Here is a 15,579-nt window from a genome sequence, read left to right on the forward strand (position 1 = left end):
CGAAATCTGAGAACACTTTCTTCCATTGGCACTTATGTGATTGTTTGCTTTCAGTAAGATTTTTCACATTGGAGATCCTCAAACTCAAGTGTTTCTTATCTTCTCAAAAGTACAGGAAAGAAGGTGTTTATTCCCACTGTAAATTGCATAGAGTTTCCAATTCTTTGACTCAAATGCAGATTATAAGATTTATCCACTTTGGAAGTTTACAATGATTTCTAAAAGGGCTTTCCCCACAGACTACCAAGCTTCATCTGGTATGTAAAGTAATGACTGATTTCTGAATCTATAAGTATTCCAGAATCTGCATATATTTCTAATTTTCTTTTAAAAAGTTTTAGACAGGAACTACCCACTGAATTTTCTCTAAATCTTATACATTTGGTACATATTTCTTCACATAGTTTATACTAGCATCGAAAGATGGATTTTCCTCTGCTTTCTGTGGTTTCTACTTTGTAGAATACTGTTTATGCTACTGCTAAGAATTTCAAAGTTAAAAAACATTTAGTCTACTAACAAATATTAATAACGTAGTTTTCTAGCATTTGAATATTTAATTCAAGGTTTTACTTGATTTGTATCTTCTAACCTTACAATAAAAGTTGCCCTATCTATAATTCCTGAATTAAAATTGATGTAAAAAATTGATGCAAAGAAAAAGCAAGTTAATTTCCTCATTATCAGTCTTCTTTGGTGATCCAATAAAAGCATATCAAACATTCAGTTTCCCAAAGTAATAGTAGCTGTCAAGTTTAAAGTATAGTTCTTCATATCTCTAAACATTGTCATGTCATTCAAGAAAGATTTATGAAATGACAGACTTTCCCAGAATAAAGTACAGTGTGTCAAGAAGCTATTCTTTAGTTCCTGTCCAATGGGAATTTAAGAAATCATTTTGAAAAAGAATAAAAACAGAAATAAATTTTGAATTGCCTTGTAGGTGACAAATACATCTAATACCCTGCATACATCATATTTTCTAATCAATGTATTTTTTTATTCAAGAATTTTTATACACTGAAAATTATTAACATATTGTTCTACGTTTTGGGAACTTGCAAAATAACATAGATCAAGTGGTCATGGTTTATTGGCATAAAATTTTTACATACAATCTCTATAATTTAATGTGATTTTTCCTGTTAATTTGCAAGGTTACTATTTTATTCTTTCCCATTTACTTCTTAATTTTTGATGTCATACCATAAATATGTAAACTTATTATTAATATGAATTCTTACAAATGCAAAAACTATAATATATTCCTTAACCTTCTAAAAGCATCAATTGTAAAAAGCATGATAAATTAAATAATGGTGTGTTAAGGAAAAAAACGCCTATAGTTTATGTTGAAATTGATGATAAGCCATAAGTATATTCCAGAAATACTGAAACGTGAAATAACATGACTCAGAAACTAGAAATGTGTTAACCCATGTTGACATACAAAACTTTTCACATATATGGTCAAACTTGAATTCAGTTGATTCCTACATCAGTCCTGATAAGTAAGGACTTTTCTCTCAGTTTTATATAGGAATTGACTCGGGATTAGGAATGTTGAATAACTGACAAAGGAAATACTGCTTGGAAATAGCAAAACAGAAATTCAGATTAGGAAGCCAAAGTCCTCTTTACTGTATTTGCTATCTATATAAGAAGATATTACATAACAATAATGTCTGTGAATATTTCACCCAATGGGGGAAGACGGTTATGAGTCTGGATGACTATATACCAAATGTCAATAATGTCAAGCCAGTATATTAACGAAGCTTTTGAAGTTAGGTGAATCAGTTATATATAGCTCTGTCAAATTGGGAAACTTATTAAAGTACCTCTTGGTATATTAAAGAAGCAATCCATTTAAGCATATATCTATTTATTTACTTTTAACACAATTACCAAGATTTCTTCTATTCAAACACATTTCTTGATAGGTTAAACTAAACTTTAAAAGAAATGCAGAAAGTTTATTAAAAAATATTTTATCTTTGTTTAAAAATAATCACCACTTAAATTAATGCAAGCACAAGCTGTTAATTTCAGTTTTGCAAAGCCAAATGAAGAATGATGCAGTCAAACAATTTTTCATGCCAAAGAACACAGATCATCACTCCCTTTTCTTCTAGGTGTAAGCATCAACTTACAATAACTTGAAGCATTCTACTAAAGTTTGTTTAAGTGGCATGCAGATAATAAGTGTGCAGCAGTTAAAAAATACCCTCACAAAGCGGAGACTCCAAGCAGCTTAAAATATAAGTGCATAAACTAATAAAACTTCTTAATCTAGTTCATGATCTTTCATCTTAACAAATATCAAACATAATGATTTGATTCACGCAAGAAAATTGAAGTGTAATTTTCTCAAGAAAAGTTAGCAGTATATAATATCCACCATTCACATATTCTTTTACATGAAAATTTTACCTATTAATTGCAAAGTAGTAAAAAGTAACTACATGGTTTAGTAAAGTGATGAAAAAGTCAGAAGCAACTTTTACAGCAGACAGTCCCTCAAGTAATATTTTAACAGGGGTGAACAAATGTATTTCAATCTGTCATATCCTACTATGTATGAGCTATGAAGCATTGTACAAAGCCATGCGAAATGGATAGAAGGATGGCTACTTACCCACAGGGCGAGCTGTAGACATTACAATGGTGTGGTGAGAACATAAAAAAGAAATTAAAAAAAAAAGAAAGAAAAGAAAATTATCAGAATGCATGATGTGTAATGTTACATTTAAGTATGGACAGTAGGGTGATTTCTAGTGTCACTATTCAAGTATGAACAGGATGTCCTAGCTTTATAAAAACTGAACATTATAAATAGAAGTCTAAGAAAACAATTACTTTGCATGTTGAGGTTAAGCGATTTGACAGATGTTATACATGAGGCCTTATCATCATCATCACTTACTACAGTTTTTATTTCAAAGATCTTTTTAAACAGCATTGTGTTATCCCAAAGTTAAGAACCTGATGAATATAACTATTCAAGTCACAGACTAGCAAATGTCATGTCAAGAAAAGAAGGCCTCACCGTCTGATTTAAATAGCAATTGGATTTTAAGCATGGTTAGTCAGAACCATTACAGGGACTACAGAAAAAGCCCCTGACGCTGCTTTTCAGCCAGTAATAAGTTAAGATCACATCACTTTTCATCCGTGGACAGGGTGGATGAAAATATAACAAATAGGTTGGAACATCCTTAGAGATTTCAACTGAGTACTTCTCTAACCACTGTTAAGCTCTTTTCTTTTTTTGGCAGAGGGCAGGCAACAATGACTGACAAATTGATTCTTGTTCACACTGAGAATGGCTTTCAAACTGCTGCTTCAACAAATTATTATTTTTTATTATTCCATAACTTTCAATCACTAAAGTCAGTTGAAATAGGCTACCCCTTTTATAAATGCCCAGAAATTGAAAGAGACACACATGGGCTTAATAATACTTTCTTTAAAAAGAATATTGCCAAATCAATTTAGATAGTAAACCACTTTGTATAAAAGCAATAGACAAATATAAAACATATGGCCCCATTATTCAAAGGAAGACGAAATCAATTCAGTAGCATTTGAACTTTTATGAAAACTTACATTTCAAAATATAAATTTATTCAACAAACAAGTGCTTCACTCATATCCCAGTGGATAAAGCTCTAGTGCAAACACAGTGTAACCCTCAAACTTATGAATAGTTTTGTCTTGATGTCTTCTTGGGCATGGTGAGACAGATGCAGCCATTGAAACCATATTTAGACATTCATTCACTCACTCAAAAAATACATCATAATTCTAGCTCTGTGGAATCTTTGAAACTGTACTGGAACTTCTCTATAAGATTCATGGTCTTAGAATATTATTAACAATTAAAAGAGGGAAGACCATTCAAAGAATAAAGCAATTATAGCAACTGAATGATGGAGAAAGCAATGGCACCCCACTCTAGTACTCTTGCCTGGAAAATCCCATGGACGGAGGAGCCTGGTAGGCTGCAGTCCATGGGGTTGCTAAGAGTCGGACATGACAGCGACTTCACTTTCACTTTTCACTTTCATGCATTGGAGAAGGAAATGGCAACCCACTCCAGTGTTCTTGCCTGGAGAATCCCAGGGACGGGGGAGCCTGGTGGGCTGCCGTCTATGGGGTCGCACAGAGTCGGACACGACTGAAGCGACTTAGCAGCAGCAGCAACAGCAGCCACTGAATGAAAATTCAGCTTGGTGAAACGCTAGTGTGTCCTGGAGTCTATAGTGGATTTACTACAGCAAGAGGAAGAAAGTAAGCTGAACTATACACAATAATTTCTTTCTTTTTTTTGGAGGGGCACACAACAATAACAACTAAGAACACATCAACAGACTAACATAATAAAGTTGTGCCATATTCTAACAAATAAGAGTTCTCAGTTTTGCAAATATGTAGTAGAAAAAGAACTTAGTTTCTCATTTTTTAATTTTATTTTTCAGGTGCTACCTTAAGCTGAATCTGAAACATAATGTTTCCCTCAGAAACAAAAAGGCATTTTGAGTCTAAAGAGAGAAAAGAAAAAAAAAAAACCAACATGGTAAGAAATCATGTTTTAAAGAAAGAAAATACATTTCTGTTTCATTTAGTCTTGGGTAATTCCAAGAAAATTAGAACTTTATTGCTCTAGAAATAGTTTTTGAAATAGTTCTAGTTTTCCCAATGAAGCCTTGTTTAGGCACAGTCAATTTAAGCAATTAAAAAAATGGGAAAAACATGTTTACAAATATGCAGTTTGTGTTCACTTATTTTGGAGCCATGTTAAAAAGTTCTATCAGATCATGAATTACTTGATAGAATATAAATATAAGGAGGCTTACTGTTGTCTAGAAATATTTCTTTCTAATTATGTTTGTCCAGTCAGCAAAGAGAACTACTTGCTATTAAGTTTAATTTTATAGTCTATTTTCACCATATTTTTGAAGTGGAAAACAACTAAGTCTGTTCCAGATTTTGATTATAAAACTTTCTTCTTTCTTTCTTTTTCTTTTCCAAAATTGGATAAAGTAAATATCATGATAAAATTTCAGCAGAAACATCACAATAAAACTTATTGTCTTTGTCAGAAAGCAACATTTCATCCTGGGGCGGGGAGGAACACCCAGCAGGTGGATGTTTTCAAAATCAGCAAATTATACTAAACTGTGTCCTTGCATTAAATGGATGAAAATGGATGTGGCCTCTTTGGTCAGTTGACCCTATTCTGATAAAACAATCCAGAGAAGGGTTGAACATTTCATTTACGTGCACAGAAAAATGAGTGTAAAAAACTAAGCTGCAGATAATATATATTTTTTTTCCTGTTAACCTCTTAGCATGAGAAATCCCAACCGCTTTTCCTAATGGTTTTTAAACAATTTTTACTCCACAGTCTATTATATTATGGGGATTTTTATTCTTTAACCCTGTTTTTGACACATCAGTCAGATGAAAATAAATACCAAATACATTAAAATCCCTAATGCATCTTTAGGACACACATCAGGGGAGAGATCATTATTAAGGTTTGCTGCTTTAAAAAAAAAGTCCCATTGAAAACAAACAACTCTTTCTATTTGTTTTGTACATTAGCTCCAAACATCCATTGAGGAGGAGCATACTTCGCTAAATGAAATAGTAAACCTGAAACTTTTAACAAATTATGAAAATAATTAGCTGGGGAAGTATCTTAAAGCAAACACCACTTCAAATCTCATTCATCCAAGAATTCAAGTATAAAAGGAACCCTCTTGCTTCTATAAACAAACAACGCCTCACATTTCTCACCATTTGTTTAGTCAGCAAATATTTTCTGACTAGAATATTTCTTGGTTAGTTGTTTATTTTTTCACTTACTTCAGAAAAAGTAAACAAACAAACTTTGGAGGAAATATGGTCAGGTGAATTGCTTTTGCAAAGGGCTGACTAGATAAAAGCAAACAAATATGTATATATATCTCATCACCTACCAGAAACTGTAGGTTAACCATAGTGAAGAGGCTTATAAAGGCTTTCAAATTTTGCTCATATATTATCAGTATATATATATATTCAATTGGTGTATGATCATAGCTTTTTAAAGAAATGAAAATATTTTAAAGCAAATGGCTTGCCAATTTTGTTTAAATTTATTGCATCTAAGTCCGACCTAGAATGTCTGGATGGAGCAAAATGAATTAAGTGGAAGAGGAACAGAGTGATTGAGAAGTTTGGAAATCACCAATATTTTTCTAGGTATCCAGAATCATCTAGATATTCAGAATGTCTCCTAATAGTTACCTGGAGGAAGATAAGTTTTTTGTTTTTGTTTTTTTTTAAATGATATGATGCCCAAATAATGTGTGTTAGTTGCTCAGTCATGCCTGACTCTCTGTGATCCCTGGCTCCTCTGTCCATGGAATCTTCCAGGCAAGAATACTGGAGTGGGTTACCATTTCCTCCTCCAGGGGATCTTCTCGACCCAGGGATCGAATCTGGGTCTCCTGCATTGCAGGCAGATTTTTTACCATCTGAGCTGCAAGGGAAGCCCAAATCATACATCCTGCAAAAATCATTTTTCTTACCAGATAGAAGACCAGGCTGAGAATCCCTCACATATTTCTTGCCAATCCAAATTCTTCCAAGCCTTTCACCTAATCTTGTGTAAATAGTGAGTAAAACTGCACAAGGCTGAGGTCTGACTAGACAAAGTGAAATACAACTGAGAGACATGGATGTAAACTTGCAGTCAAATTTCTTTATTGAGAGTGATGGGAGGAGGAGGCATCAGTTGAGGGATGAAAGGCTGAAAGACTGAGCAATGGATGTACTTGCCTATCTCTGTTAAGTCCTGTAAGTGTAAACAATGCCATGAGTAACATCTATTTGGCAAGGGTAAGTGTAGTTGTTCATGTACTATTTGGTACCTTGAGCTATATAATTTACTCCTGTGGACCAACGTGCACCAACAGGAAGACGCTTAATTCATTCTAGCTCACTGTAGGGTTAAGTAATGCTTTCTTTCCCTTATAAGCAATGGCAGGGAGTCTATAAATGGAAATTATTCCATGACTGAGAAAGTGCATGACACCCAGAAAGTGAAAGTTATTACAGGAGCAGCACTATTTCAATTATTTAAGGCCAACGAACTTCACAAATCACTCTCTAAATCAGATTTCCTCAACGTGGGAGCTCCTTTGTATCCATTTTTCACCTTTGGAAGCAGTTAGTTTTTTTTTTTCAGATTGCTTTTTGAATGCTGAAATAAAAACGAATTTCAAAAAAATTGTCTCCTAGCATAAAGTGACAATCTAGTAAATGGAAAACTGAGTATCTTTGAAACTAGTGACATTTAAAAGCTGTAATTAAATCAAAACAATGGAAACACAAAAGATTAGTGTAAATCTTTTCTATTTTTAAGATTTAATTTTAAACTGTTAGCTGTTATTTATTAAATAAAAATTAATCATTTCAAATGCACATTCTTTCAAATCCAAATTTGAAAGTAATTTTATTTCAATTAAAAAGTGAGAGGACACAAAATCCAGGCATTTTATGTACTAATAAAACAGTGCAAGCTATTATTTTGATTATGAGTTCACTTACCAATTTAACCAAATACTAGTCTGCTAGTTCAATTATATTTCACATCTTAAGTCTCTTACCTCGGACTGTGAGGGTAGCAGAAGCTTCTACTTTTCCAACTCGATTCTCAGCAATACACATATATGTGCCTTCATCTGTACTCATCGCCTTTTTAATTCTCAGTGTGTAATCGTCTTTGATGTCATACCTGTGTAGAATATGGATTGGCTTTATTCAATAACATTGGTTACATTTAGACAACACTTGGTATTCACCTTCATTTTTCTCTTTTATACTGTATTTTACCTAAAATAAAACACACACACACACACACACACACACACACCATTCAGTCATAAAGTATAACTACTTTGATTAAAGATATTGCTAATAAGATCAATAATTTCATATCTGATCTCTAGCTGTTTGATTATCAATTACCTATAATTTAGGTATCTATACAACTCTGCATCAAAACCATCAACAGAATTATTAATACTTTGGCTTTTTCTGATAGATCTTAGTATAATAATAGTGTATGTTTCAGTTTCTTAGTGAGTTATATTTTGTAAGTTACACTACCTTCAAATATATGATTTATTTTTAGGCACCGTGAATATAATAGAGCTGAAATATATTAAGGAAGAAAATTCTCTTCTTTGTTGGCAAACTGAAAAAAGGGATTTTTGCTAAAATAATTAGGAAGGAGTAATCCTTTTTTAAATTAGCGACATTAACGTTTAAAACATCAACATGACTTCGAGTGATTTCTGGAAATACACACCCTCAGCTCTTTAACAAACATTTATTGTCACACTTCTATTCTTTAACAAGTACACTGACATGCTAGTTCAGAAAAAAACTCTAAAAAATTTTAACATGAATTTTTAAGAGCTTGCATATGAATATGCTCTTATTAGATTCAAAGAAATTATTCAAATAAAGAAGGTATCTTTACATTCTTTTCATATCTGATTTTTCTTCTTGATTTTCACTGATGGTCTTTGTTATTTCACACATGCAATTTTACAGTATCTTCTAGCTGATCACACTGTCTCCCCCATACACACCACACTGTAAAAGCTATACTTCCAAAATATTGCTTTAATTGGTTCCAGCTGATCACAACTAACTGACTTTCTATTGCTTCAAGGACCAAGAAACATTTTAGGCTTTCAATGAAGACTATTATAATTAGATTTCTTCTACTTCCAGTTTCAGCTAAAAGAATAAAATAGCTTATCATGATTTCAAGTTGAAGCATGGACCTAATAAAAGTTCTATGAACAGCAATGTTTATGAACCAAGCATGACAACTAAACTCAACAATCCTTGCTCCTTCAGCCTCCATCCTCTAATTGTGGTAGTTCCTTTTCTGTCTGCATGTTTTGGGTTAAACTTCCACTGATTTACAATGTCATAAGTCATGAAGGAAGCCTTATTATCCATCACTCTTGTTTGAAGCTATCCATTACCGCACTAGAAAACTATGATTATTCTCTCCTTAAAACAAAACAAACAAAAACCCACCACCAACCCCCAGAGAGCAAACGAACAAACAAAAAAAAAAGATTGCTACACCAATCATTTTGCACTAGCTCACATTTCGTATTGTCCATTTTGATAAACCAAATTTTGATAAAGGTGAGATCCTGTCTGCTTCACTCACTGCTACAGCCACAGTCCCAACATAGAGCTTTTAACATCCAAGAGCATAACCAAGTGGTTAAGAGCAGACTCTGGTTTTCGAGACTTTCTGATGATCTATCCAACTTCTTGATCACTTTCTTCTAACCACGTGGCCTTTTCCCCCTTGCTTAACATAACTTCCTAATTACCACTGTTTCTTTGTACTTCTCTTATAATTTCAGGGAATGCCCTTCCCCTGCAGTGTTCATTGCTGATCATTCTTGACTTTCAAGATAGCTCAGATATTCACTCAAAGATGTCTTCCTGTCCAAACAATGTAAAGTGGTTCTCTGCTCATCAGTTACTTTCTAAAATTAATTTTAGTTGTTTTTATTATTTGTTTTCATATTTTTGTTACATTTAGTACTTTTTATCTTCACAGAATATACCTCTATCAAGCTTTTGCTTGCTTGTTTATTGTCTTCCTAGTTTTCAAGAGCACCTATGCTCCATGAAAACGCTAACTGGTTCTCTCTTGTTCCAAACCATATACCCCGAACCCCAGCAAATAGCACCTGACATCTTGGATATGCTCAATGAATGCTTATTGAATGAATCATGAACCATCCAACAAATGCTTAAAATTCTTCAGTAGTTCTTTCATAGCATGGTTATTAGTAAATTAAAAGGTAAATAAATATGAAATACAGAACTCAATTATATCAAGAAACAAAGTAATGTTATTAGTTTTATATATCAGCAATTAGTTTTGAAGTGTAGGTTAAATCAAACAAAATATTATAAATGTTAACACTCAGAAAAATTAATACATAAATGCTACTATGGAGATAGAGTTAAAATAAAGGAGTCAGCAAATCCTGATCAGCAATGTAGACATTTGAGTTACATATTATCATTATAAATTTCTGTATGTAAATTAGTAACATGAAAAATAAAACTCTCTGCACCAAAATAAATGAAATAATTCTAGAAGACTATTTTAAACAAATGTGAGGACTACGGGAGAACCAAGTAAAGTTTTGTGCTTTGTTCAATTCTTTTGAGTATATTAAAATTATTTCAGCAACTAGAGTGGTTTTAATAACATGTATTATTAAATAATGACAATAAAATATATTTGCATACTGTTCTTAAATATACTTTTTAATATATTCTCATAACAATTTTGGTAGGTAAGGAATACAGTTACTATATCCTATTTAGAAAATTAGACAATTTAGGCATATAAACTTCAACCAGAAATTATATAGTTTAATTTTACACTTTTATAAAATATGGCATAGTGGAACCTAGAATATAATGTTCAGTTTTACTCCTTACATATCAAGAAAGGAACTAGAGACATAAAAATTGAAAAGGTGACATACATTGACTTGAACTCTTCATGTGTAAAAATAATAACTTAAAAATATACTATTTAAGTCTAGAAATCCATGAAGAATATGAATCTGTGAACATGGAAATACTTAGAAAAATCCCCAAATATCAATATTAAAGAAGAATTCTTGAAGCTTAAATAAAATACCTTTAGGATAAGAGGGGTAAAGGATGTTTAATTATGAAAATATAAGAGAATACTGGTTATTTCTAGAAACCAGCAGATTATAAATTCTGAGACACAGGGAAAAATTGAAAAGTTATTGTGTCTAGTATAATGTCCTCATTTTAAGATTATAAAAATAACACTTTGTTATTCAGAGTCTAGGAATTCGTTGGTAGCAAAAGTTTAGACCATATTAAATACTAGCTCTCCTGGCACATTCTTCATCAACTATATTACAGTGGTTACAACTTTCAATGAAGAGAAAGTATAAGGATTCACTTTTTAAAGAGTCATGATAAATGATTCTATAGAGGGAAATTAAAAGGATATACTACACAAATGGCAGCTGCTCCCACAAAATTGAGTTGTTACTAGAAGTTCAAGCCCCATGGTATGAGTACAGAAATTTACACTAGATACTGTAAAATCCTAATTGCAATGTGCTCATTTGTGGACTGAAATCTGTATGAAAGCAAGTTTGTGTGTGTGTGTGTTGGTTCACTAATGTTTTAAAATTATTGAAATAACTGATATTCAAAATTTTGACACTTTTACATAGAAATTTGGATTTCAAGGTCTGTCTTCCTCCAAAGTACACACTTTTTCATCTTCATAAAAGGGCCTACGGGGATCTAATTCAACTGTAAACTAGAGACAGTGCTGCTCCTTCCAACATGACTGAACCACTGTGCCAGTCTGTAGCCTGAGCCCTGACAACACCCACAATCCAGGAGACTGAAGCATGTCATGGTACCTTTGTCAATTTCCACAGTAAGATGCATCTCAGGTCAGAGAAATGATACACATATAATCGTGATCAAATCAGCTCTTACCACCAAAAATTTAAGATATATGAGGGTTGGTTTTAAAGAAATTATGTGTATGTAGCTTCAAAACCCAGAAAGAAGTAAACATTTGGCTCATTGCTACTTTCACATTTAGGCAATCTGAGGCAAAATATGATAAAGTTCCTTTCCCAAGGTCATACACATTGAGACAATTATAGTCAGGGGGAAAATTGTCATGAGTATCTCTGCTTTTTCTAACAGGTCACGATGTCTCTGAGACAATGATTTGCCTCCTAAAAGTACATGTTTCACAAGCAATTAGATGTCAAATACGTCCGTAGGTCCAATAACTGTGACCTTATTTCTTTTATTTCTTTCTGGTGGTAGTAATCTGGTAATAGTAATCTCATTGATGCTTTACACTATTTGATTGGATAACTGGGGAAATATTAATTTTCCCTAGAGAGCAAATATTACTAATATGATTATAAATAACAGATCCTTATATTTAAAGAGATCTTTACAGTTTACAGCTGAAATTCATATAAGATTTTACAACAATAAATGACTTAGAGAAAATGCCTATTTCCAAACACCATTTTATAAAAGAAGATACTGAGATTGTGATCTCGAGTTATAAACAGGTTGAAATCGATGTCCTATGCATCAGTGTCCATTCATTTTTCTAACACAGAGCAACACACCTTTTTCATTTGATGTGTGTGTTTACTGCTCTGTGTGTGTGCGCTTTGGGCAGGTGTGTATTTCTGCATCAGACTCTGTGTTCAGAATCTCAAAAACTCCAGAAAGTAACTTTTATCAATATTTTTTTCTCAGTATTACTCTAAAACCAACTGTAATCATAGGCGGTTCACAAATGTGTTTCCCAAAATATATACACTTTGAAATTACTGTTTTATTAAACAATCTAATGTAGCTAAAATTTTCTGATTTGCTCTTAGCCTTCTTTACATTGCTGTTGTTTTGTCACTAAGTCACATCTGACTCTTTTGCAATCCCATTGACTGTAGCCTGCAAGGCTCCTCTGTCCGTGGGTTTCCCAGGCAAGATTGCAGGAGTATTATGGACTCTATGGGAGAGGACGAGGGCGGGATGATATGGGAGAATGGCACTGAAGCATGGAAATTATCATATGTGAAAGGAATCGCCAGTCCAGGTTTGACGCATGATACAGGGTACTCGGGGCTGGTACACTGGGATGACCCGGAGGGATGGGATGGGGAGGGAGGTGGAAGGGGGGTCTGGAAGGGGAAAACATGTACACCCACAGTGGATTCATGTCAATGTATGGCAAAACAAATACAATATTGTAAAGTTAAAAAATAGAAAATAAACTAATTAAAAAAAAAAAAAGATTGCAGGAGTTGGTTGCCATTTCCTTCTCCAGAGCTTCTTCCCGATCCAAGGATCAAACCTGTGTTTCCTCCATCTCCTGCACTGGAATTTTTTTTTTTTTTTTTTTTTACCACAGAGCTACCTGGGAATCCCCTTCTTTACACAGTGGAGAATAAATTTGTAGTAACCAGAGCATACTTTGGTATAAAAGAGCTAGTTTTCAGATATGATCAACATGTAGGAGGTATTTTCTGACTTTAATTAAAAATAAGAAAAAAGGAAACATGAAAAAACTTTACTGGAGAGGAAATCCTAACAGAAATTGGGTGATTCTGATTGTGAAATATGCCAGTCTCAGACCTGTATAAATGCAGTCATTGTTGCCAGGTTTGATTAATGACAGTGGTACAATCATGTGCTGACAGTCCCCATATAAAGATATCTTTTTTTTTTTTTTCTGATATGAAACACTGCTGAAAAATGTAACCCAATCATATCTGGCCCCTGGACATCATGTGCTATCATCACTGTACCGTGAATTGAGATTGATTGGTAACCAGCTGTGACAAAGTGGGAAAAGAAGCTCTGGTTTTTGTGCTGTTTTTTTTCCCCCAAAAGAAAACAACAAGAGAAAAAGAGAACTGAATTGTGTCAAACCACTACCATCTGTTCTGCTAAATAATAAACCAAGCAAAATAAATTTATTTTAATACTTAAAACAACAGTTTGTATGTAAGGTTATGTTTGTGTGTGATCTTACACTGAATGAATATACTTAAAAGTGTTTCAAAAGAGAAAATATTATTGATTTTTAATAAACGAAGTACCTTCTTAAAGTATTCTAAAATCACTTCCAAATTTTAAAGAAAGTATCTATATTATTTCTTCCTGCGAAAAGAAACCTCTTACAACCAGCAGGAAGATTTCCTATAAATTTATATTTACTTTGAAAATACCATAAAAGGATTTTGAAAACTGACAATATTTTACAACATAACTACATGTTATACATTTCTCATACTTTGCAATCCTCAATGTACCTTAGGCTTCTAGAGTAGGAACTTCTAATGATTTTCTGGCTTTTATGAATATAATTAAGATAATATAGGGACCACCTCCTCCAAATCTTCCACAATGGGCTACAGAATTTGGGAAGAGAAAAGACAAAAGGAAATATACTACATTTTCTATTACAAACTGGAATTTTACTATGTTCAGTTCAAGTCCTTGTATCTCATTGCCTTGTTTGAATTATGTGAGGGCTCTGCACTAATAAACTTCCTGAGTGACTGCTCTCTTCTCAAAAGCACCTTTGTTTTTCAGGACGGAAATTTATTTTCTCAGCATTTTTAGTTTTTGAAATCACCTACTACTCCTTATTATAAGATGTCTGGCTTCAATTCTAAAATGAGTGTTTTGAATTAGCACTTAAAATTTTATTACGTATCTGCTTTATTAATCATTAAGTTGGTCAATTGTAAAAACTATGAATTGAACCAGGAAATATTTAATGTCTACAGAAGTAAATGTTTCTTTCCTTTTAGGGAGACTTGAAAAGTTTGTTTTCAATTTTCAAAATACTTGCACTCAATCAAAAGAGCTGAAGATCACCTGACACCTTTTAGATTGTTTCAGAAAATAAAGAAACGTCTGTAATAATAGGCATTCTGTTATTCCAAATGCAATGAAAATTTAACTATGGAGCTTTAATATGATAATGTTATTGCCTTGTTAAGATAAAGTCTATTGTCTTGTTTTCAACAAAAGAATTTTTATGATAAAAAATCACTCACTAATCTAATGGACTCATTCACTAATAATTAGAGTCATACTGATCAACTGATCAATACCACTAGAAAGATTACAGTGAACAAGGAGATGCAGCCAATTAGAACTCAGTGATATTTTTCAATTGCTCAAAAAGAGTATATATCAGAGTCTTACAACTTCTCAAAGCATTCTTTTATAAAACATAAACCTTCTTGGAGAAATTTAAATCTTTTGCTTCTTTCACACTTGGCAGTTGAAAAAAGGAAAAGTGTTTCAATTTTCCATCTCTCTGCTCACAATTTTTCAAAGAAAATCCTTCCACAGACTATACTTGAAACTGTTATTAAAACTAATGTAAGCACTTCTTGGTCGGAGAAGGCAATGGCACTCACTCCAGTAATCTTGCCTGGAAAATCCCATGGACGGAGGAGCCTGTAGGCTACAGTCCATGGGGTCACTAAGAGTCAGACACGACTGAGCAACTTCACTTTCACTTTTCCCTTTCATGCACTGGAGAAGGAAATGGCAACCCACTCCAGTATTCTTGCCTGGAGAATCCCAGGGACAGCGGAGCCTGGTGGGCTGCCATCTATGGGGTCGCGCAGAGTTGGACACGACTGAAGCGACTTAGCAGCAAGCACTTCTTGGTAGCCTAGATCCCAGGTGATATTTTCTTAATCTATAATATTTAAAGTGTGTCACAAAATCAAGCTTTTAAATCACAATTGAGAGCTGGGACCCTGAAATGAACACAATAAGCCATTATTTTGCTGGCAAAGGGATATCAAGTGAAGGTGTCTGTATGTGATATTCTATGAGGGTCACCCTCTTCATTTTATCTACAATTACAATGCAGGCTAATGTTTATAGTTTGGGTGAAGGAAACTTTAT

General features: G+C 33.2%; 1 protein-coding gene across 2 annotated transcripts in view; it reads right to left on the minus strand.

Moving 5' to 3' along the window:
• ROBO2 (roundabout guidance receptor 2) overlaps nucleotides 1-15,579 on the minus strand; it is a 642,112-nt gene that overhangs the window by 136,419 nt on the left and 490,114 nt on the right. Inside the window, exons 6-7 of one of the 2 annotated variants that reach the window (XM_081552570.1) lie at nucleotides 7,662-7,789; nucleotides 2,639-2,650 (exon numbers count right to left, since the gene is read on the minus strand). In XM_081552570.1, the coding sequence (XP_081408696.1) occupies nucleotides 2,639-2,650; nucleotides 7,662-7,789 (140 nt within the window). The remainder of the gene's footprint in view (nucleotides 1-2,638; nucleotides 2,651-7,661; nucleotides 7,790-15,579) is intronic. The other variant, XM_081552579.1, reaches the window with a different exon arrangement.

The sequence above is a fragment of the Giraffa tippelskirchi genome, chromosome 2 (genome assembly GCF_054371585.1).
Source record: "Giraffa tippelskirchi isolate mGirTip1 chromosome 2, T2T-mGirTip1v1.2.pri, whole genome shotgun sequence".
Taxonomy (NCBI): Eukaryota; Metazoa; Chordata; class Mammalia; order Artiodactyla; family Giraffidae; genus Giraffa; species Giraffa tippelskirchi.